General features: G+C 37.8%; 1 protein-coding gene across 4 annotated transcripts in view; it reads left to right on the top strand.

Moving 5' to 3' along the window:
* LRMDA (leucine rich melanocyte differentiation associated) overlaps positions 1–22,700 on the top strand; it is a 1,078,273-nt gene that overhangs the window by 838,905 nt on the left and 216,668 nt on the right. For all 4 annotated transcript variants that reach the window (XM_047702506.1, XM_047702507.1, XM_047702508.1 and 1 more), the window contains one exon: positions 20,906–20,990. In XM_047702506.1, the coding sequence (XP_047558462.1) occupies positions 20,906–20,990 (85 nt within the window). The remainder of the gene's footprint in view (positions 1–20,905; positions 20,991–22,700) is intronic.

The raw sequence follows: 22,700 nt of genomic DNA on the forward strand, positions 1-22,700 counted from the left end.
AGCAGGCTTAAAAAAAAAAAGCATTTAGGATATTAAAGCGAAATGTGAAGAGGATATTGAAATAGGGCAAAAGGGATAGGAGCGCTGATCTCTAAAAGCAGCGTGCCCCTCTTCCTACTAGGAATTTCCGTGGTTTTTTTCAGCTTTCACACATGCTTTCTTTTGATGGTCCAGCAACGTGATTTTACTTGCACTGCAACAGGTTAAGGAAGGGTTATGCCACATGAATGGTTGGCCCCAGATTGCTGTGCAAAACTTGTATGGTCTCCACCACCTGGCGGTTTCAGAATCTCCTGACACTGAGGCTCCCAGGATAATTTTAAAACAAGTCAGAGCATTACTGACACCCTATCTGCATTAGCTATCTATTGTATATTTTACTTCTTACCCTTCTGGTTCAAGTCGGGATGTTGCCAATAAATCCTGTGTTACCATTAAAGAGGCCATTCATCACGCTTCCTAATGTGATTAATCAAGATACACCACAGTACCCTTAAAATGAGATCATTTTGATAAATCATGTATGACATGAAAAGACTTTATTCCTTTTAAGTGCAATTTAGACTGTAATTTTTTTCCTCATTTATGATTCATGGGAGAAACATGGATAAAATTCCCTTGCACAGTTACACCTTATCTACAGCAATAACTCAAAACTGCTTTTAGATGAAAATTCAGGGTCTTATTCACCAAAGCTGAATGCCAGCTCATTATTTTCTGGCGTTCAGTAGTCCAAAAATAATGTCTGTACATTAAGCGGCATTCTCAAAAAGTTGGAATTGGCCAGGCACCAGGCACATCAATTACACTCCATCATCCTTAATAAGAAAGAAATATCAGATGTCCTCTTGGAGTTTTTTTGAGTCAGTAATGCTCAGCCTTCACCTTCCCAATTTGGAGTGATTTGGGAACAAAAATGGTAGTAACAAAAAAGTATGGGACCTTTAGCTGCTCTACGTCTCTTGTTCCATGAAGCTCAGAGAAGGTCTTTTTTTTTTTTCTTTTTTTCCCCCTCCCATATGGTTTAGGCTTCCTTTTCCCTTCCCTTTTTCTTGTTTCATAAATGAAACTACCATTTTGTTCAGTCTGAGTTCTGTTTGTCTGACCTGCTGTGTGATGCAGGCTTTCCCTCGCCACTGCCACAGTAATTTGGGAAGCTATAGTCATAAGCCCCAATAGAAAAATAATTTGAAAATGTGCCTTCTGGTGCGATCCATCAAGTGTAAGGTCACATTTTTGGTTAAAAGGCAGACACTGATGCTATTCATTAAATAACTGAAAAATGGCTTGTTTTCCACTAATATTGAAATAAACCTTGGATGAATGTTAAGTCATACTGGTATGCACTTAGATAGAAAGCAAAAGGAAACAGATTTAATTTGGACATGGAAAGTCAACATTTTTAGGTCTTGCTTGAAACAGGGAATCAGGAAGATTGGCTGAAACAAATGTGAGCAATTAGAAGTTCATTTGCCTCTTTCAGAGGATGAGAACAGTTAAAGAAGGATTCAGAGTCTAAGAATTATAGAGTCACTTTGTGTTTCATCAAACACGGTTACCTGTGAATAAGGACTCGATCAACAGGTAGTTTATTTCACTGTTGTTCTTAGGGACTGATGTCAGGGAGTGGATCAAATCCCTGTATTTGACTTTGTGTTTAACCCAAGAACGCACGTATCTCATTCGTATCCACCTAATGTAACAAACGCATCAAAGCTCGAGTTTAGCTGGTATGTCACATTCGTGCCTATGTTCTCTGTACCTCAGTGAGACAGACACCAACTGCAAATAAAGATTCCTTGTATATTATTCCCATTTAAGTGAAATTTCCCATGCTTTTTTTTTGATATGAAGAATGAATTATAAATATAAGGACATTAAGGCTGTACTTGCCTTGTTTAGATTTCCGTTTCACATTTATGTCTTTCTATTTTTGCTAAAAAGATCTGTAAATTTAAAAAATACGCATGTATCTCATTAAAAAAGTTTCCTTGTTCTAGCAATACTCAGCAAATCTCCAAAGAATGCAAGTTTAGAACATAAATATTTTAAGGCCCCATAAAATTGGCAGTGAATATTTTTTTTCCCTCTAAGACCATGTTCATTTCATTCCAATTTACTACCACGATTATATTTTCCAAAGCAGCTTTTAATACAATACACAATTATTTCATATGGGGTTGTGTAGGTCACCTCATTAAGCCTGCAAAGATCAGGCCTCTTGTGATTCCCACAAATATCCTTGCATTTATTCCTAATTAAAATGGCCCTCCTAAAGTGTCTCAGGTTTATCAATACAAATAACAAGCTAAGTGAAATAACCACATTTGGAAACTTAGCGGAGCAAGGTGACCCACTCCCCCAAACCTCAAACAGCCAACTGTGGTGTGTCCGCAGTGGTGCCCTGCCACCTGTTGGCTCCGCTTACACATAACAGGATATTGATGTCCCTCACAGCACTGCGGTCACCCTCTCTGACCCCTGTCCCAGTTCATCACCCCCGAGAGAGAAAGAAGGGGCCGTTGGAGAATTCCAGGCCTCCTGATTTCCCCCATCATTCATTTCCTTGGCCACATGTTTCTTCTACTAATGCTAAAAATTTATGGCCGAGCACATTAAGGGCAGTACAAGTCCTTTCCTTCTTCTGGATTATTTCAGAGTTTCCTGTCATAAGGAAATCCAAGACAACGTGTCCTCAGCGGATTGTATGTGACAGTATCTGTTTCTATCTCAGGAATCTGAGGCATGATGGATAAACTGTCAGTTTTGAAGGATGATGTTTTCTCCATATTTCCATTATGAACTGGGCTGTCATCTCCTAATAAATTTCTTGCATTGGTATCAATTTATTTTTACAAGCAGAGGGTCTGATGTATTTGGGGAAGGCACTGACAGCAGATCTGGCTAGCTTGACAGAGCTGGCTCCACCTCATTTTGGAAAACTAGTTTGGTTCCAAGGACAGAACTTGACCTACAGCCCTCGAGAATAAAAAACTCTGTGAGAGGAAGAGAGACGCATGAGGCAAGTTCCTTCTTTTAAGCCAAAACAAATCAAGCCTGTAGGACTACCATGACATAATATTATTTCTAAGACAACCCTACAAACACAGATGAGAAATGCTGTATGTAGCTCTTTACTAATGCTGGTTTAGACCATCACAGCAATGCCGTGAATCTATGCATGAACTCAGATTATAACAAGGCTATATAAAGTTCTCACTATTTTTGCCCTCAGAGGGATCTCGGTAGTGCTTTTCCGCTTGTCAAGTGAGGGGTAGAGTCTACTCATGTAATAAATATCCAGTTACAAACCACCAACATGTCCCTGTCATAGTTACTATGAAGAGCAGGAAAGGTCATGAATTGTTAGTCCTCCTTCTCAAGAAACTTAAATTTACTTGATGAAGTAAGCTATACAAAATTACAGGTCATACAAAATCAGAATGAAATAAAAATAAATCATAGCTCATATTTCACAAGCAATGCTAAGATCTCTGTCTCTTACCTTTACTGGGAAGAGAGGCCATATAAGCTCAGAATGGTTAAGACAGTAGCCACTGTAGGCAAGCTGCCTGGATGGGTGTCCCCACTCCACCGCATACTAGTCACCTAAGAAACTAAGTGAGACCTTGGTCAAGTTCCTAGTTTTTTTCTGGGCCTTAGTTTTTCTCATCTGTAACACAGGAATGGGGGCTATGGCTGCCTCATGGAAATGTTGTGAAGATTGAATAAATTAATATGTGGAAAGTGCTTAGCAAAGTAAGCACAGATATGTATTAGCAATTTTTATGCTAAATAAATATCTAAATATGTATTAGATACAAAGTAAGCACAGATATGTATTAGCAATTTTTAACTATCATCGTTATCCTCATGTCATAATAACATGACTTGTTATTACCATTTTATAGTTGAAGAAAGTGACTTAAAAAGTTGAAGTAAATTCCCCAAGGTCATACATCTGGATGGAGCCTGGCTCTAAATCTTGGTCAGTAAGGCATCTGAGCATAGAAAACAGAGAAGTAGAAGGTATCCAAGTTGTAAATAAGTCAAGGACAGAATCCTTGAAGTTTAATTAGCTTTTTTCTTACTATCCTTTCCATTTCTAGGCCATATGCCCTTTTCTACATAGCTCCAACCATACTGTAGGTATTATTTAATAAGGTTTATACCTGGGTGCTGATAAAGCTTAAACAATCAGCTCTATGGAGGAAAAAAAAAAAAGGTTACATGTTTATGTGTTTAATTTACAAATAAAAATTATATAATGCCTTTTGTTATAAATTCCATGCAGCCAGTTGGTTCTCACAGAATATTTTTGATTATTTTGGCCCAAATCTCATGTCCATAATCAATCTAAGGTTTTCGTAGACGAACAAGTGTTGTCCTGATATGAAATACCAACTCTTTTCCCTTCTTACTGAACACATTAGAATTTCCCTTATTTGTCGGTGACCTGAGCATTGTCTTTACTGAACTGGATAGCAGGGCTTGAATATTGGAAGAATATTTCCTCACATTTTTATACTGTTCACAGTGTATTGACAAAAGGCAAAACATCCTTTCGATCTATATCATTAGCATTCTTTATCACTTTCTTAAGTTTAGGAAGTCAGTAAAATAGTCCCCAAATTGTAGCATTTGGCAACTTCTACTGTAAATACTCCCACCGTGGCAGTGTCAGGCTATCAAAGCAACATCACTGAACATGTGGAAAAGATGTGAAGTAACTCATCAGTATGTAGTATTTCCGCTATAGAGATATAATAGACACAAATAACATAAAGAGCATAAATAACAGTAAAATTATGTAAAGTAGGAAGTGATGAATTGTGGTATATATTACCTTTTCACGTAATTTCTCCAGTTACCAAGTATATGTAATTCAATTTTAAATAAAACCTATGTTAACACAAGATTCCCAAAAATTTAACCATTGGTTTTTGTGAGCTGGTACAGATTGACTCCAGACCCACTGGTTATGGCCAAGGAGATCTGAAACACTCCTGTGTCTACATTAGGTAGTCAGTTAATTATTAACAAATAACTTAATGGTTTTATTTACATGCCAGGCCACATTATATGTTGCATATTAACATGGATTGAATCATCTGTCACTACAATTATATATCAGCCCTAGTGTATATATACTAAGTCCAGGAAGGTTGTCTTTTTCAGATACCTTCAAAAAGAAGGTTGTCTTTTTCAGATACCTTCAAGCTTCAAGTTCATTGTATAGTTCTGGGATTCAGACTATGGAATTAAGCAGTGTTGGTCAGAATTCCAAATTGCCCACATAATAGCTGGGTATTCTTGGGCAAGTTGTATAACCTCTCTAAATTTCAAATGCTTATCTATAAAATGATCATAATAATGGTACTTGTATCTTAAGATTGTTGAGATAGTTAAGTGAAACTCCATGTATAAAATGCCTGCATATAATTAGTGCTCAAGAAATGGGACACACACAATTATATATACACTCATTACTTGCAAATTAAAATGTATTTTAAATTCTGATTATGTTCTATGTTTGAGCATATGACAAAAATGAAATTTTTAGCAAGGATTAATAATTAGAAGCAAAATGTTGTGTTTTATCATATTGCTGTAGACAAAGGTGATTATTTGTTTATAGGCAGGATATCGTGCTTTTAAAATTACCTTTTTTTTTTTTTTTTTTTGGTAAATGCTCTCTCATTTGATGGTTCAAGAAGTTCCTGTCTTAGAGGCTGTAAGTCATTCACTCTCAGGTTGGGTTTTGGTCCCTGTGTTCTTGAAGTCTATATCCTTACCAGAAAGGGCCAGATAGGGCCCTGCTGACAGTGGTATGGGGCAAAGGTAAGTAAGTTATGGTCAGGAGAGGAGTACCATAAAAATCTTGGGGCCCCCAATGCAGACAGAGGGTGGCACTGGAGAAACCTTGGACTTTGGAGGGCTTTAGCCTTCTAACTTGGTTCCTAACCACATTGTGGACTTTAGAACTGTGTAACTTTGAACAGGTTACTTATCCTACCTCTCTGTTTTCTTATTTCTCAAATGAAGGTAATAATTGGACTTACCTTATACACTGGAAAACCATTAGCGCTTAGGATGAATTCAGAAAATATTCGCTCTTTTGCCACACTTTGCCTCCTCTCTTTCCAGTCCCCTTCTTTTTCTTCCTTACCCCCAATTATTCCCTCCTCTTTGTCCACCTCTCCTCACTCCAATGGGAGAGGTTGGAAAGACACTTGATGGAAAAATCCATCGTTTCATATCAGCCCTCATATATAGTTAGGATTTTAAATATTTAAATTTTAAATATTTTAAATTGTAAGAAGCAATGATGTAATTAAAAGAAAGTTGAAAAATCAAATCACTCTAAATCACATTAACAAAAATCATTTTTAAAAAGATTCTAGGGGCGCCTGGGTGGCTCAGTGGGTTAAGCCGCTGCCTTCGGCTCAGGTCATGATCCCAGGTCCTGGGTTCGAGCCCCGCGTCGGGCTTTCTGCTCAGCAGGGAGCCTGCTTCCTCCTCTCTCTCTGCCTGCCTCTCTGCCTACTTGTGATTTCTCTCTGTCAAATGAATAAATGAAAAAAATCTTTAAAAAAAAAATAAAAAAAAATAAAAAGATTCTATTTATTTTTATTTTAGAGAGAGAGCAAGCATGGGCACGTCGGGGAGAGGGGTGGGCAGAGAAGGAAGGAGAAGGAAAGGGAGAGAATCCCAAGCAGACTCTGTGCAGACCCTCACATGGGACTCCGTGTGGGCCTGGATCTTATAACACTGAGTTCATGACCCTGAGATCATGACCTGAGCTGAAACCAAGAGTCAGATGCTTAAACCCATTGAGCCACCCAGATGCCCCAACAAAAACCTTTAATCTTTGCTTATTAGCTTTTACCTGTTGTAAGTCTTGTATTTTAAAAATCATGGCATATGTATAATTTTAATATGTTTACTTAATATTATATAATAAAATCTTGACATATTTCTCCCTCTTTTATATTATATAAATATAGCTTTATTTGTTTGCCATAAGAAATCATGATTATTTCCAAAATGCCCAATATTTAAATTTTTATTTTTCCTTCTGCTATGTTAGTGGCTGCTAAAAAATATTTTTGAAGCCACTGCTCTACAAATCTAAAAAGATTTGTAACATCTTTTACATCTTCTACTTTCTATGATCTCATTATTTATGTAATAACTCACAGAATGCCCAAGCCACAGTCCTTCCTTCCTTTTTTCAATTCCAAAGCCAACTTTGGTTTTGTTTTTCTTTTCTTTTTTCCCTCCCTTCCTCCATCCTTCCACAGATATTTATTTTGCTTTTTTCTTTTTTTTTAAGATTTTATTTATTTATTTGACACAGAGAGAGAGAGAGACAGAGAAGGAATATAAGCAGAGGGAGTGGGGAAGGGGAAAGCAGGCTCCCCACTGAGCAGGGAGCCCGATGCAGGGGCTCGATCCCAGTACCCTGGGACAATGACCTGACCTGAAGGCAGACACTTAACCAACTGAACCATGCAGGTACACCAGCAAATATCCAAACTATAACTCTGGGCCTGATGCCATTTTAGGTACTGAACGAATTGGACCCCTTTATACCAGAAAGAAGCAATGGGAAGCTCCAAGCTGTTGCCTTCAAGGGGCTTCCTTATTTCAGAGAAGTCTTTGGCTCCTTAGCCCTCCTCTGACTGACTTTAGCTTGAACTAGCCTTCAGTTTCCTCACTCAGCTGCATGCTGTGCTCTTGCCCAGAGTCTGCCTTTTGCCACCTTGGTATATTTCTTAGTCCCTTGGTTATTGACTCAGCCTTATGCCTACCTTATTGTTTTTTTTTTTTTTAATTAATATATAATGTATTTTTTACCTCAGGGGTACAGGACTGTCAATTATCAGTCTTACACAATTCATAGCACTCACCATAGCATGTACCCTCCACAATGTCCATAACCCAACCACCCTATCCCTCCCTCCTTCCCCCCAGCAACCCTTAGTTTGTTTCCTGAGATTAAGAGTCTCTTATGGTTTGTCTCTCTTCCTGGGCCCATCTTGTTTCATTTTTCCCTCCTTTCCCCCCATGGCCCCCTGCCCTGCCTCTCAATTCCTCATATCAGAGAGATCATATAATAATTGTCTTTCTCTGATTGACTTATTTCACTTAGCATAATATCCCCTAATTCCATCTATGTCATTGCAAATGGCAGGATTTCATTTTTTGATGGCTGCATAGTAGTTCATGATATTGATATATATATATATATATATATATATATATATGTAAAATGTATATATATACATATGTATATATATACACATATAGTAGTTCATGATATATATATCATAGTATATATATGCATATATACTATGTATAGTAGTTCATGATATATATATATATATATACATATAGTAGTTCATGATATGTATATCATGAACTACTATGCAGCCATCAAAAAAGTGAAATCCTGCCATTTGCTATATATATATGTATATATATATGTGTGTGTGTGTGTGTGTGTGTGTATTTTTTTTTTCCACATCTACTTTATCCATTCATCTGTTGATGGACATCTAGTTTCTTTCCATAGTTTGGCTATTGTGGACATTGCTGTGCTCCTTCGGATGACTACATTTATATCTTTATAATAATGCAATTGCTGGGTTATAGGATGGCTCTATTTTCAACTTTTTGAGGAACCTCTATACTGTTTTCCAGAGTGGCTGCGTCAGCTTGTGTTCCCACCAACAGTGTAGGAGGGTTCCCCTTTCTCCACATCCTCGCCAATATCTGTTATTTCCTGACTTATTAATATTAGCCATTCTGACTGATGTGAGGTGGTATCTCACTGTGGTTTTGATTAGTATTTCCCTGATGCCGAGTGATGTTGAGCACTTTTTCATGTGTCTCTTGGCCATTTGGATGTCTTCTTTGCAGAAATGTATGTTCATGTCTTCTGCCCTATTTCTTGATTGGATTATTTGTTCTTTGGGTGTTGAGTTTGATAAGTTCTTTATAGATTTTGGATACTAGCCCTTTATCTGATAGGTCATTTGTAAGTATCTTCTCCCATTCTGTTGGTTGTCTTTTGGTTTTGTTGACTCTTTCTTTTGCTGTACAAAAGCTTTTATCTTGATGAAGTCCCAATAGTTCATTTTTGCCATTACTTCCTTTGCCTTTGGCAATGTTTCTAGGAAGAAGTTGCTGCAGCTGAGGTCAAAGAGGTTGCTGCCTGTGTCCTCCTCAAGGATTTCGATGGATTCCTGTCTCACATTGAGGACTTTCATACATTTTGAGTCTGTTTTTTTTGTGTGTGGTGTAAGAATGGTCCAGTTTCATTCTTTTGCATGTGGCTGTCCAATTTTCCCACACCATTTGTTGAAGAGGCTGTCTTTTTTTGATTGGACATTTCTTCCTGCTTTGTCAAAGATTAGTTGGCCATAGAGTTGAGGGTCCATTTCTGGACTCTCTATTCTGTTCCATTGATCTTTGTGTCTGTTTTTGTGCCAGTACCATACTGTCTTGATGATGACAGCTTTGTAATAGAGCTTGAAGTCTGGAATTGTGATGCCGCCAACTTTGGTTTTCTGTTTCAGCATTCCTCTGGCTATCTGGGGTCGTTTCTGGTTCCCTATAAATTTTAGGATTATTTTTACCATTTCTTTGAAAAAAATTGATGGTATTTTGATAGGGATTACATTAAATGTGTAGATTATTCTAGGTAGCATAGACATTTTCACAATATTTGTTCTTCCAATCTATGAGCATGGAACGTTTTTCCATTTCTATGTGTCTTTCTCAATTTCTTTCATGAGTACTTTATAGTTTTCTGAGTACAGATTCTTTGCCTCTTTGGTTAGGTTTATTCCCAGGTATGTTACAGTTTTGGGTGCAGTTGTAAATGGGATCAACTCCTTAATTTCTCTTTCTTCTGTCTTGCTGTTGCTGTACAAAAATGCAACTGATTTTATATCTTGACACTTTCCTGAATTCCTATATGAGTTCTAGGAGTTTTGGAGTGGAGTCTTTTGGGTTTTCCACATAAAGTATCATATAATCTGCAAAGAGTAAGAGTTTGACTTCTTCTTTGCTGATTTGGATGCCTTTAATTTATTTTTGTTGTCTGATTGCTGAGGCTAGGACTTCTACTACTATGTCGAACAACAGAAGTGATAGTAGACAGCCCTGCCATGTTCCCGAACTTAGGGGAAAAGCTCTCAGTTTTCCTGATTGAGAATGATATTCCCTGTAGGTTTTTCATAAATGGCCTTTATGATATTGAGGTTTGTACTCACTATCCCTACACTGTGAGGAGTTTTGATCAAGAAAGGATGTTGTGTTTTGTCGAATGCTTTTCCAGCATCTATTGAGAGTATCATATGGTTCTTGTTCTTTCCTTTATTAATGTATTATATCACATTGATTGATTTACAGATGTTGCAGCCCAGGAATAAATCCCACTTGGTCTTGGTGAATAATCCTTATAATGTACTGTTGGATTCTATTGGCTAGTATTTTGGTGAGAATTTTGGCATCTATGTTCATCAGAGATATTGGTCTGTAATTCATTTTGGTGGGGTCTTTTCTGGCTTTGGGATCAAGGTAATGCTGGCCTCATAAAATGAGTTTGGAATGGAAGTTTTCCTTCCATTTCTATTTTTTGGAAGAGTTTCAGGAGAATAGTATTAATTCTTTAAGGTTTGGTAGAATTTACCTGCAAAGCCATCTGGCCCTGGGCTCTTGTTTGTTGGGAGATTTTTGATGACTGCTTCAATCTCCTTAATGGTTATGGGTCTGTTCAGGTTTTCTATTTCTTCCTGGTTCAGTTTTGGTAGTTTATATGTCTCTAGGAATGCATCCATTTCTTCCAGATTGCCAAATTTGCTGGCATATAGTTGCTTATAATATGTTCTTCTAATTGTTTGTATTTTTTTGGTATTGGTTGTGATCTCTCCTCTTTCATTCATGATTCTATTAATTTGGGTCCTTTCTGTTTTCTTTTTGATAAGTCTGGCCAGGGGTTTATCAATCTTATTAATTCTTTCAAAGAACCAGCTCCTAGATTTGTTGATTTATTCTACTGTTCTTTTGGTTTCTATTTCATTGATTTCTACTCTGATCTTTATTATTTGTCTTCTTCTGCTGGGTTTAGGCTTTCTTTGCTCTTCTTTCTCTAGCTCCTTTAGGTATAAGGCTAAGTTGTGTACTTGAGACCTTTCTTATTTCTTGTGAAAGGCTTGTTTTGCTGTATACTTTCGTCTTAGTACCACCTTTGCTGTGTCCCAAAGATTTTGAACAGTTGTGTGTTCATTTATTTTCAATTCTTCCTTAATTTCCTGGTTGACCCATTCATTCTTTAGCAGGATGCTCTTTAGCTTCCATGTATTTGAGTTCTTTCCATCTTTCCTCTTGTGATTGAGTTCTACCTTCAGAGCATTGTGGTCTGAAAATATGCAGGGAAGGATCCCAGTCTTTTGGTATTGGTTGATACCTGATTTGTGACCCAGGATGTGATCTATTCTGGAGAATATTCCATGTGCACTAGAGAAGAATGTGTATTCTGTTGCTTTGGGTTGGAATGTTCTGAATATAACTGTGAAGTCCTCCACAAATGCCCACTGTGTCATTTAAGGCCTCTATTTCCTTGTTGATCTTCTGCTTGGATGATCTGTCCATGTCAGTGAGGGGGGTGTTAAAGTCTCCTACTATTATTGTATTATTCTTGATGTGTTTCTTTGATTTTGTTATTAAATGGTTTATAGAGTTGGCTGCTCCCATGTTAGGGGCATAGATATTTAAAATTGTTAGATCTTGTTGGACAGATCCTTTGGGTATGATATAGTGTCCTTCCTCATCTCTCATTATAGTCTTTGGCTTAAAATCTAATTTATCTGATATAAGGATTGCCACCCCAGTTTTCTTTTGATGTCCATTAGTATGGTAAATTGTTTTACACCCCTCACATTAAATCTGAAGGTGTCTTTGGGTCTAAAATGAGTTTGTTGCAGACAGCATATCAGTTGGTTTTTTGTTTTTTTGTTTGTTTGTTTGTTTTTAATCCATTGTGATACCCTGTGTCTTTTGATTGGGACATTTAGCCCATTTACATTCAGGGTAACTACTGAAAGATATGAATTTAGTGTCATGTACTGACTGTAAGGTGACTGTTACTGTATATTGTCTCTGTTCCTTTCTGGTCGGTTACTTTTAGGCTCTCTCCTAGGTTAGAGGACCCCTTTCAATATTTTCTGTAGGGATGTTTGGTGTTTGCAAATTCTTTTAGTTTTTGTTTGTCCTGGAAGCTTTTTTAAATCGCTCATGATAGCCTAGCTGGATATAGTATTCTTGGCTGCATGATTTTCTCATTTAGTGCTCTTAATATAGGATGCCAGTCCTTTCTGGCCTGCCACATCTCTGTGGATAGGTCTGCTGCCAATATAATACTTCTACCACTGTAGATTACAGAGCTCTTGTTCCAAAGTGTGTTCAGGATTTTCTCTTTGTCATTGAGACTTGTAAGTTTTACTATTAGATGATGGGGTGTTGACCTATTTTTATTGATTTTGAGGAAAATTCTCTGTGCTCCTGGATTTTGATGCTTTTTCTTCACCAAACTAGGGAAATTCTCTGCTATAATTTGCTCCAATATATCTTCTGCCCCTCTCACTGTTTCTTCTTTTTCTGGGATCCCAATTATTCTAATATCGTTTCATCTTATGGTATCACTTATCTCTTGAATTCTCCCCTCATGGTCCAGTAATTGTTTATCTCTCTTTTACTCAACTTCTTTATTCTCCATCATTTGGTCTTCTATATTATTAATTCTCTCTTCTGCCGTATCTATCCTACCAGTAAGAGCCTCCATTTTTTTATTGTACCTCATTAAGCACTTTTTTATTTCATCTTGGTTAGATTTTAGTTCCTTCATTTCTCCAGAAAGGGATTTTATTTCTCCAGAAAGGGATTCTCTAGTATCTTCCGTGCTTTTTTCAAGCACACATAGCACTTTGATAATTGTCATTCTGAACTCTAATTCTGACATCTTACTAATGTCCATATTGATTAGGTCCCTAGCCATTGGTAGTACCTTTTGTTCTTTTTTTTTTTTTTTTTTTTTTTTGAGGTGAGTTTTTCTGCCTTGTCATTTCATCCAGAAAAGAATAGATGAATGACGGGGGCCTGGGTGGCTCAGTGGGTTAAGCTGCTGCCTTCAGCTCAGGTCATGATCTCAGAGTCCTGGGATCGAGCCCTGCATCGGGCTCTCTGCTCAGCAGGGAGCCTGCTTCCTCCTCTCTCTCTGCCTGCCTCTCTGCCTGCTTGTGATCTCTCTGTCAAATAAATAAATAAAATCTTAAAAAAAAAAAGAATAGATGAATGAGAGAACAAAATACTAAAAGGATAAAAATGGCCCCAGAAAAATATACACTAACCAAATCAGAAGAGACTCAAAACTGGGGGAGAAGAAACGGGGGGGGGGAAAATATATATATATATATATATATATATAGCAAGAAAGGGGGGGAGAAGAAAGGGGGAATATATATATATTTAATATTTATATTATATATATATAAATAAAAAATAAAAAATAAAAAAATAAAAATATTTTATTATTTTATAATATTTGATTGAAAAATTTTATATATATATATAAAATGAATAGAACAGGGCCACAAACTCGATTTGGGGTGTATTTTGGTCTGTTAGAAGAAACTCCTCCCCAAATTTTAAAGATTTTATTTATTTGACAGAGAGAGAGAGAGATTACAAGTAGACAGAGAAGCAGGCAGAGGGGGAGGGTGAAGCAGGCCCCCCCCCCTGAGCACAGAGCCTGATGCAGGGCTTGATCCCAGGATCCCGGGATCATCACCTGACTTGAAGGCAGAGGCTTAACCCACTGTGCCACCTAGGCGTCCCTGCCTCCCCAAATTTTAAAGAAAGGAAAACTTATAGATACAAAAATAAGGGTAAACATGGTGAAGGGATGGAATATGACCATAAAGATGAAAATTTTAAAAGATTCTAGAAAAGGAATTGATAAGATAAGAAGTTGGTTGAAAAAAAGAAGAGGAAAGAATGTGATCAGGCTGGAGACTAGAACAAAGCCATGCACTAGATTTAGGGTATATTTTGATCTCTTAGAAGAAACTGTACCCCAAATTTTAAAGAAAGAAAATCCTATATGTATAGAGAAAATAAGTCAGAATATGACTTATAACAATGAAAATTTTAAAAGGTTTTTTAAAAAGGTATTGATAAGATAAAATAGTTTAAACAAGTTAAAATAGATAAGATAATTTTTTTTTAAATAGAACAAGAAAAAAATAAAATTTAAGAAATTTAACTTTGAAAAAAAAAAAGAAATTTAACTTTGGAAGACTAAAGAATCATGGGGAAAAATCCATGAATTCTATGTGTTGCATTCTGCAAGCTCTGGAGTTTTGCAGTTCTCATTGATCTGTAAACTTGGTCTTGGCTGGGTGTTCTTGCTGTTCTTCTGGGGGCGGGGCCTGTTGCAGTGATTCACAAATGTTTTTGCCTGAGATGGAATTGCACCACCCTTGCCAGGGGCCCGGCTAAGTAATCTGCTCAAGTTCACTCTGGGAGCTTTTATTCCCTGAATGCTTTCTGTAGAGCTTTGGAGGAGTAGAGTGAAAGTGGTGGCCTCCCAATCTCCAGCCTGGAGGAGCCAAGAGCTCGGAGTCCCATTCCTCAGTGCACCCTCAGATAAAAGCAGTCAGTCCCTCCCACCTCTCTGGTCTGTGGCCGCACTCTGTGCTCATCCAGCCTGTGACTGTGTGTTTCGGTCTCTGGTGCATGGCCCCATTGGGAGTCTCCAAACACAGCTGATTCCTGCACCCCATTCCCGTGTGCTTTTCCCAGAGGAGAAAGGAGCGGGTTTCCCCAGATCTGCCACTTTTGGGGTCCTTGCTTGAAGAGCAGTGACCTGACTGTGCTTTGGATTACCACTTAAGGTATCCTGAGCTGGCAGCTCTGTCTCTGCAGCCAGCTTCCCTGCTCTGATACCTGAGAGCTCTGCCACCCTCAAGCACCCCTGGTCTTTTTATGACCCCGCAGGTCCTGAGACCACATTGTCCCTGTGAAGGCTCCACCTCCCCCGCTTAGCCTGTGGAGTGCCATCCCTTCTAAAAGTTCCGATTTTGTGCTGGACTGCCCTACCACTTGCCAAGAGCTGGCCCCTCCCCCTGCAGTCTCTTTTCCTGTATATCACCTGGGATTCACTTCTCCGCAGGTCCTACCTTCCGTAAGTGGTTGATGATCTGTTCATAGAATTGCTGCTCTCCTTCTCTTTGATCTGTTGAGTTTGTAGGTGTTCCAAATGGTTTGATAGCTATCTAGCTGAACTTCTAGGACCCGATGAAATTTAGATTTCCCACTCCTCCACCACCTTGCTCTTCCCCCTACCTTACTGTTTTTTATTCCCTCCCCATTTCTTGACCTCTGGCTCTGACAATATAGGGCCATTTCTGCTCCTAAACTCCTCTGCTGTCCCCAACCCAATGTGTCTGTCATGAGACTTTCTGTCTTACTTCACAATGAAAAGCATGGTGTTTTCACCTGGGAGCAGTTCAGGAGTCTCCTTCTGTGGTGGGTTCTTTGGCTTCTAACTTAATCTTTCAGGTGATGGCAAATTTTCACCTTTGATTCTGGCAACGTGGCTCACACGTGTTGTGTTGAATTATAATCATTGTAATAGCCCGTTTTATCTTTGACATTAAAATTTTTTTAAAGATTTTATTTAATTATTTGAGAGAGAGAGCATGAGAGGAGAGAGGTCAGTGGGAGAAGCAGACTCCCTGCTGAGCAGGGAGCCCAATGTGTGACTCGATCCCGGGACTCCAGAATCATGACCTGAGCTGAAGGCAGTTGCCTAACCAACTGAGCCACCCAGGAGCCCTGACATTAAAATTTTTTATTCATTCAGTCACCATGCACTGACTTCTTCCTATATTTCTGGCAGCATGTTGGGTACAAGGGTTAATACTATAGTTAATCTTGGAAAGTTAATACAGTTAATCTTGAAAGCTCTCTCTTAGGATGAATAAGAAACAAGCAAGGACATAATCACTGTTTCATGTCTTCATGTGTCATGATAGTGGTCAGGGACAAATTTCCATGATAATACAGAGTATGGGGGGTCATGCTACCAGTCGGTGACTCTTAATAAGTAGTATTAATCATGGTTATCCTTTCTTTTTTCTTTTTTTTTTTGATGAGTCAGGAATGCAACCAAAGCCTTCATTTTATTTTTCTTGGTATTCTCAGCACAGGGCTTGGCATATAGTAGGTGGTTATTAAATACATGATAACTAAATGAGTGATGCTTTTTCTTATGAAAGAAAATAAATGTTTTTAGAAGAGTCAGCTTTATACCACAGTTTCAGGGAATGAGTTGTGATGAAAAGTGAAGATTGCTTTTACTTGAAGGAGGCTGACAAATTTCCCAGACCCAGGATCACTTTATGCTGTGTATGATTTAAGGGTGAGTGAGCATGCCAAAGCGCTCCACTTGAGCTGAGTAATGGGGAATGAGTTGTAGATATGTGGTCTTAGATGGTATTTTGCGAAAAATAGTAAGAGATTTATGGCTATTAAACAACTTTGTAGCTGCCCCCTTCTTGTTTTGAAGCCTGCCAAATCGCTTCTCCTGTGGTCTGTATCATATTCCTTCAGGCCATCCATGATGTTCAGAAATATCCACTGGAATGCAGGTTTCCATGGAATGCACTCAGTGGGAAGGGACATGAATTTTACATACTCCTCTGAAGACATTTGTTTCCTGCAACCACTGAGTGAAATTCTCACTTTGCAAGTCTCTTATGGAGTGTACTATACTTCCATTGACTCTTTTCCAGTGAGGTTGCCAAAGTTCTCCCTTCCTTCCTGCATTATGGAAATTGCAGTGTGCAGTATATTCATGACTATTATCATTACTGATGTGAGTTTAAAAAATTATCAGGAACTCCCTAATTGTGAGTAGGGAAAGAGGACAGAAATCTTTAGTATACTTTGACAAATCTTAGGCAGAAGGACTTACCAGGCTGGCATGAGCATTTCAAGCCTTGGTGTGAAGGGGATAACATATTTACTATTATTTAGCATCTTTTTCCAATCTATTGTCACACTCAGCAGCCTTAGGAAAAACAGAAATGGGATATTTCATTGCAAAAAAACAACCATAAGTGGCCTTAATCCATGCTGTGCAAGTGCTGGGAAGTCATTAGAAGAAATTTCCTCTTCTTATGGGTTCATATAAATATAGGATGGTATGGATCAGAGAGGACACAGGAATCTTGTTTTTCTTTTTCAATTTTTTTTTGTTTAATTTTGAGAAATTTCAAAAATGTGGAAAAGTTGAAAAATAATGAACACATGTAATTACCTTGCCAATGGCAAGGGACAGAATTTGTATTTTCTAATATTTTGACACATTTGTTTCTAAGCCTTGTCTTTAAATAAAATAAATAAATCTTTTATATATACTTGAAGGTCCTCCCACCCTGTTAGTCCTGGTCCTATTACTCTGTCTTCTGGCAGAGACAACCATTTTCATGAATATAGTGTTTAACTTGTATAATTTTTAGATGTTTCCATACAAACATGATGCCAAAGAACTACACATATATAAATATTATACCACATTTATCATTTTGCAACTTGTATTTTCACTCTGTGTTAAAATTTTAGACCTATTCAAGTTGAGATACCTAAATCAGGTTTATTACTTTTAAATGCTAAATATTATTCTGTCATATGAATTTATAACATTTTATTTATCCATTTTCCTCATTGACAGGCATTTGAACTACTTCCAATTTATTCTGTTCTAAATAATCATGCAATAAACCCTGTTTTATGTTCTACTTCATAGACCTGAGTGAAATTTTTAGCGTATACTTTTGAAATGGAGTTGCTGTACCAATTTTCAATTTTATTAGATATTGCTAAATTACTCTCCAAAGTAGTTGAACAAGTCTCCATTCCCGATGGCAAGGAACAAGAGGATAAAAGTTCTTTCTCTTTATTCTCCTTAGCGCTTGTTGCAAGACTTGAAAGTTTGCCAATATGGCAAGTGGAAAAATTGTGTCTTGTTTTAATATGCATTGCTCTTCAGACTAGTGAATTTGACCATCTTCTCTTTCATTCATTGACCACTCAGGTTTTCTCTCCTTTGAATTTCCTAATACTTCCATTGTCCATTTTTCTATTGTATTTTTAATTATTTAGGGACATACGTATTCTGGATGCTAATATTTTATTGTAGACGTTACAAATATCTTTGGACAGGAGTGATTTAAAAAGTACAATGTAAAAGTATAATTCTCTGCCATAGATAGTTAGGAGATTTGGCTAGGACTCAAAGATCTGAAAGGATTTCTGGTTCTAAAGATTCAGATTTACCCAAATTTCCCTATTCCCATTTTAGGTATATCGTCTTAATCCAGGTAAAAGAAAACATGATTTAAGTTTTTCCACTTATATTTTTATCATCTCATACTTGATATACTATGGGTATGTTGCTTCATATTCAAGAGAAGTTCTTTATTTTGCCCTGCTCACGCTGTTGTATTAGTAATGCATGCCTACCAATTGTGGCACTGGAGTTCCAAGGAAGTTCTTTATTTGGGGGCAAGTAGTGTGCAAGTTGAAGACATTGCCTTGTCCATTTGTTCCATATGATAATCATGCTTTTCTTAATTATGCCTGCAAGCATAATATTCAGGGAACAAATTGAAAAGATCGCATGGACTTCATTTTGATAAGAACCAAGTCAAAGAACTGATAGTTAGAATCTTAATTTGTAGTAGTTTCCCTAAACATCCAGCCATAGAAGTTCCAACTGAAAGGCACCCTTTGCAGAATTGTTCTTTTCCTGGATTCATTTCCATGACTCAAGTTTATAAATGGACACTGAGCAGAAAAGTAATTAAACGCCAGGCATAAAATGATGACTGCGAAACAGAACTCGAGCCATACCAGTTTTGCTTTGACTACCACTGGAAATAAAAGTAAATAGCTATTTTACTCTTGGTTATAAAGCTCTAATGTTTTGCCCAGTCAGAGGTATTTGCTGAAAGGTAGTTTCTTCCAGTAATTTTAGGAAAAGCTGTCATCAAATTGTCAACAGCCCAAATTGAGATTAAACACACTAAGAAATATCACAATATAGCAACCTAAAACTCATACTGGAATTGTAGGCCTTTTTAGCATTGAGGTGGAATAGAAACACTGACAGAGAGAGAAACTATGGCCTTCTACTAAGGAAGAATGGTAGATCTGTGGAAGGACAGCCCCTATTACTTTGCCCCATATATCCTGCCAGAAGCATTGACTAGGTGCCATATTTAGAACACTGTCACTGTGTCTCATTTATAACATGGAGATTACAGGAGACCCTAACTGCCAAATGGAGGGACGTGTGGTGAATTTAGTATTTGAAATTTAATCTAATTTCTGACTCTATTTTGTTCTTGCAGCATCCTAAATATCTGATGATGTAGTATCTAGCAAGTCTTGTCTACTTTTTTAAAACAATTTTCTTAGTGACTGAACTTTTATCTTTCTGGACCCAATACCCTTGGATCAAGCTTTAAACACCGCATATTTCCCTTGGAGCTGGAGTGAAGTAATGCTACTTGAAGTCTGTCTCTACCTTAGGGACAGAGCTTCTGACTCTGCCCCATTCAGAACTCTTTCTGTAAGTCTCCAGTGAAAGCCGCTTAATCAAACATCTCAAATGTCAGGAGCAGGGTTTAAAGGGTTTTTCTAGCAAGTAGGTGTAATCTCCTACTTAGTTTTGATTCCTATAATGTAGATAATCTCTTTGGAGAAAAAGGCCTGCTCCTAGCAGGGCAAATATATCCCATAGAACGTATTTCCTATTCCAGAAAGAAAAATGTAGCATTAATGAAATTTACTTTTTCTTGAAGCTTGGAAAGGTTGTAAGCTTAGGATTTTGATCCTAGCAGATGTTCTTTTTTGGATATTTAAAAAAAATAGTATTTGATTCAGAAGTCTCAGTAAGAATTGCAGTGGTGATGCTTTTTGCTATAAGCAACCACCCTCTGAATGTGACAGACTGGTCATTGTTTCTGAGAGATAACTGACCCCATAGCTGTTGTCCTTTGTTCTTGGCCTCATCCCCCATGGCTGTAGAGCTGAGGAGAAAGAAAGATAGCACCACTTACACATACGGGTCACACTGTATATAGTTTGATGGTTAAAGAGCTGTTTGCGTACAATAAAAAATCATCTTCAAGGTATATTTCATATCATTTTCTTTGAGGTGTTGGAATGGCAAAATTTTATTGATAACCACTACATCCCAAATTTTAGATGAATTTTTCAATGTCGTGGTTAAGCTTAGCCAGAACCCCAACTGCAAGATACACAGTGGTTTATATCCTTCAGGATGGTCCCTTTCTGCTGCTTGAGCCCTCAGCTTCTGTGTGTCTCTGTGCGACGGGGCCCACACAAACCAGCCCCGTTTTTCGCCGTCCACCCTAGGACAAAGCTCAGTGTCCTCCCTGGTTTCCAGAGAAATCCACTTGTCGTTAACATTTAATCTGTGAGAAGTACTGGAAGAAGGCCTGTGACAGAACCCTAAAACTCTATACCATTTCTGGCCTTTTCCTTTTCTTCCTCCTTTCGGTTCATGAAATAAATGGTCTCCTTGTCTCAGGGCCCTTCCACCTGTAACAAGGCTTCTTGAAGATTTGGATGCCACCCTACACTTGCCAGAACATTTTCTCAGCACAGACAACTCCTGCTTCCAAAGGAGAGTCTTGGTTGATAATATTTCTTCCAGGCCCAGATCCCTAGGAGGCATGTTTGGTAAATAAAGACATTTAGCGTTTGGTGTTACTTCATGTTGACATTTTCTTTTATTACACAGGCTTCCAGCGACCACGTCACAGCTTCTCCAAAGAACCACTATACACCCCTGCCTGCTGCTTCGAGGGATCTCACCAATCACCGAGGTAGGAACTTGGCTTTTTATTGCTCTTAGTGGTTGCAGGGAGGGACACTTGGCTATGTAGAGCTCTGGGCTCATTATTGCTGTCTTGGCACTTTAGAAGGAACACAGTGCTTTTCAAGTCCTTGATGAGAAAACCATACCTGTCAAGCCTAGCGATTTTAACTCATATTAAACAGAATTTAGTGGTGGTCTACTGGGAAGGCAAATAAATCCATGCTATAATATTATTTTATGATTTGATTTTTTTTTCTTTTTTTTGCTTTAAGTAAAGAGATTATAGTACTTAAAAATTGCTAAGTAGATCATTACCTGCAGTAAAAGTGATGGAGAAAATTGGGAAACTCACTAATATTTGTAAAAAGTATCATTGTTTGGGGAATAGTATAGTTGAAATCTGTAATTTCAAAATGAATGAACTCTACATTACAGCTAAAAAGAATTCCAGTTTGCCTAGCAACATTGAAGAGGGTCAGTGCACAGTCTTCCTTAAATTATCTGATCTCCAAAATATTAATTTGGTTTGCTCAGTGTTTCCAAAGCCTTGAATTCCTATTGTCATCTCTAGAGTTTGCATGGAATATAATTTAAAACTGCCTTGTTCCTAAGCTGGTTGCTTAGACCAAGGACTGTATGGTCACCTTTGTTGGAACTAGACGGACAGGAAGAGCCATATAGTATAACTTGTTTATTTTATCCGGTTATGACGACAGCCATGTTTCTTAATTGTGAAGCTACCCTCCAATGGTAAGAACAGGCTTCATTTGAGGGCATTCCATACTTAAATAGTATTTCCACGAGCAGGAAATTCCCCTCATACATTTAGGGAACACAGAGGAAGTACTGTCCCACGTCTGTCATGCCAACTACGTTGTAGGCTGGGTGGGTAGAAACAAAGGCTGTAGAGAGGCTCAGAAAGTGATGAAGTTAGCGCTCAGAGAAGACCTGTGGGCTCTGGGCAAATGGCACACTCCTGTTTTGCAGGAAATAATCAAGAGTATGATGCAGGATTCCAGATGTCTGTGATTTGGACATCACAGTTGCCTATTTGATGTCTCAGCACAGTAGAACTTTTCTGCATTTACATATATTTTGGTTCAATTATGATTCTGTTCATTAAGGGTCAGTTTTGTGAAAATCAACTTTGCTCAAAGGCAAGTAGAACGATTAGCTGCTAGCGTGCTATATTTTGAGGGGCGTGTATAGATCTCCTTCACTGAATGTCCTTATGGAAGTGTCAAACATATTCCTGTAGAGACTTTTTTTTGAGAGGGGAGGGGAGTACCCCTAGGTAAATAATAATACCACATCTAGACAGAATAACAAATTCAATCCAGTGTTATATCCTCATGGATTTATTTAGTGGTTTCTTATATTTGAAAAAAGGTATTTTTAATCTATAGCCCATTCAATATACTACAAAGGAACTGAAGGCTCAGAACCCTTAAGCCTACTTATAAAGTTGATCTAGCCATGAAATTGAGATTTCACAACAGAAGGACATGATCAGATCAATGAGAAGCCTCCATAATAGGACGAAGATCATTTGTCACTGTAATGGTAAAATAAGAAATCTGAATCTTAGAGTAATGGAATTTAAGAATATAAGTTTTGAAGGTATGTTGAGAATATTTGGAATATGAAAAAATGGTCAAGGGTTTGGAATTAAGACAAGTGCCCTTCAATGACATCAGAGCCCAGCATCAATGGGAAC

Source organism: Lutra lutra, chromosome 14, assembly GCF_902655055.1.
Source record: "Lutra lutra chromosome 14, mLutLut1.2, whole genome shotgun sequence".
NCBI lineage: Eukaryota > Metazoa > Chordata > Mammalia > Carnivora > Mustelidae > Lutra > Lutra lutra.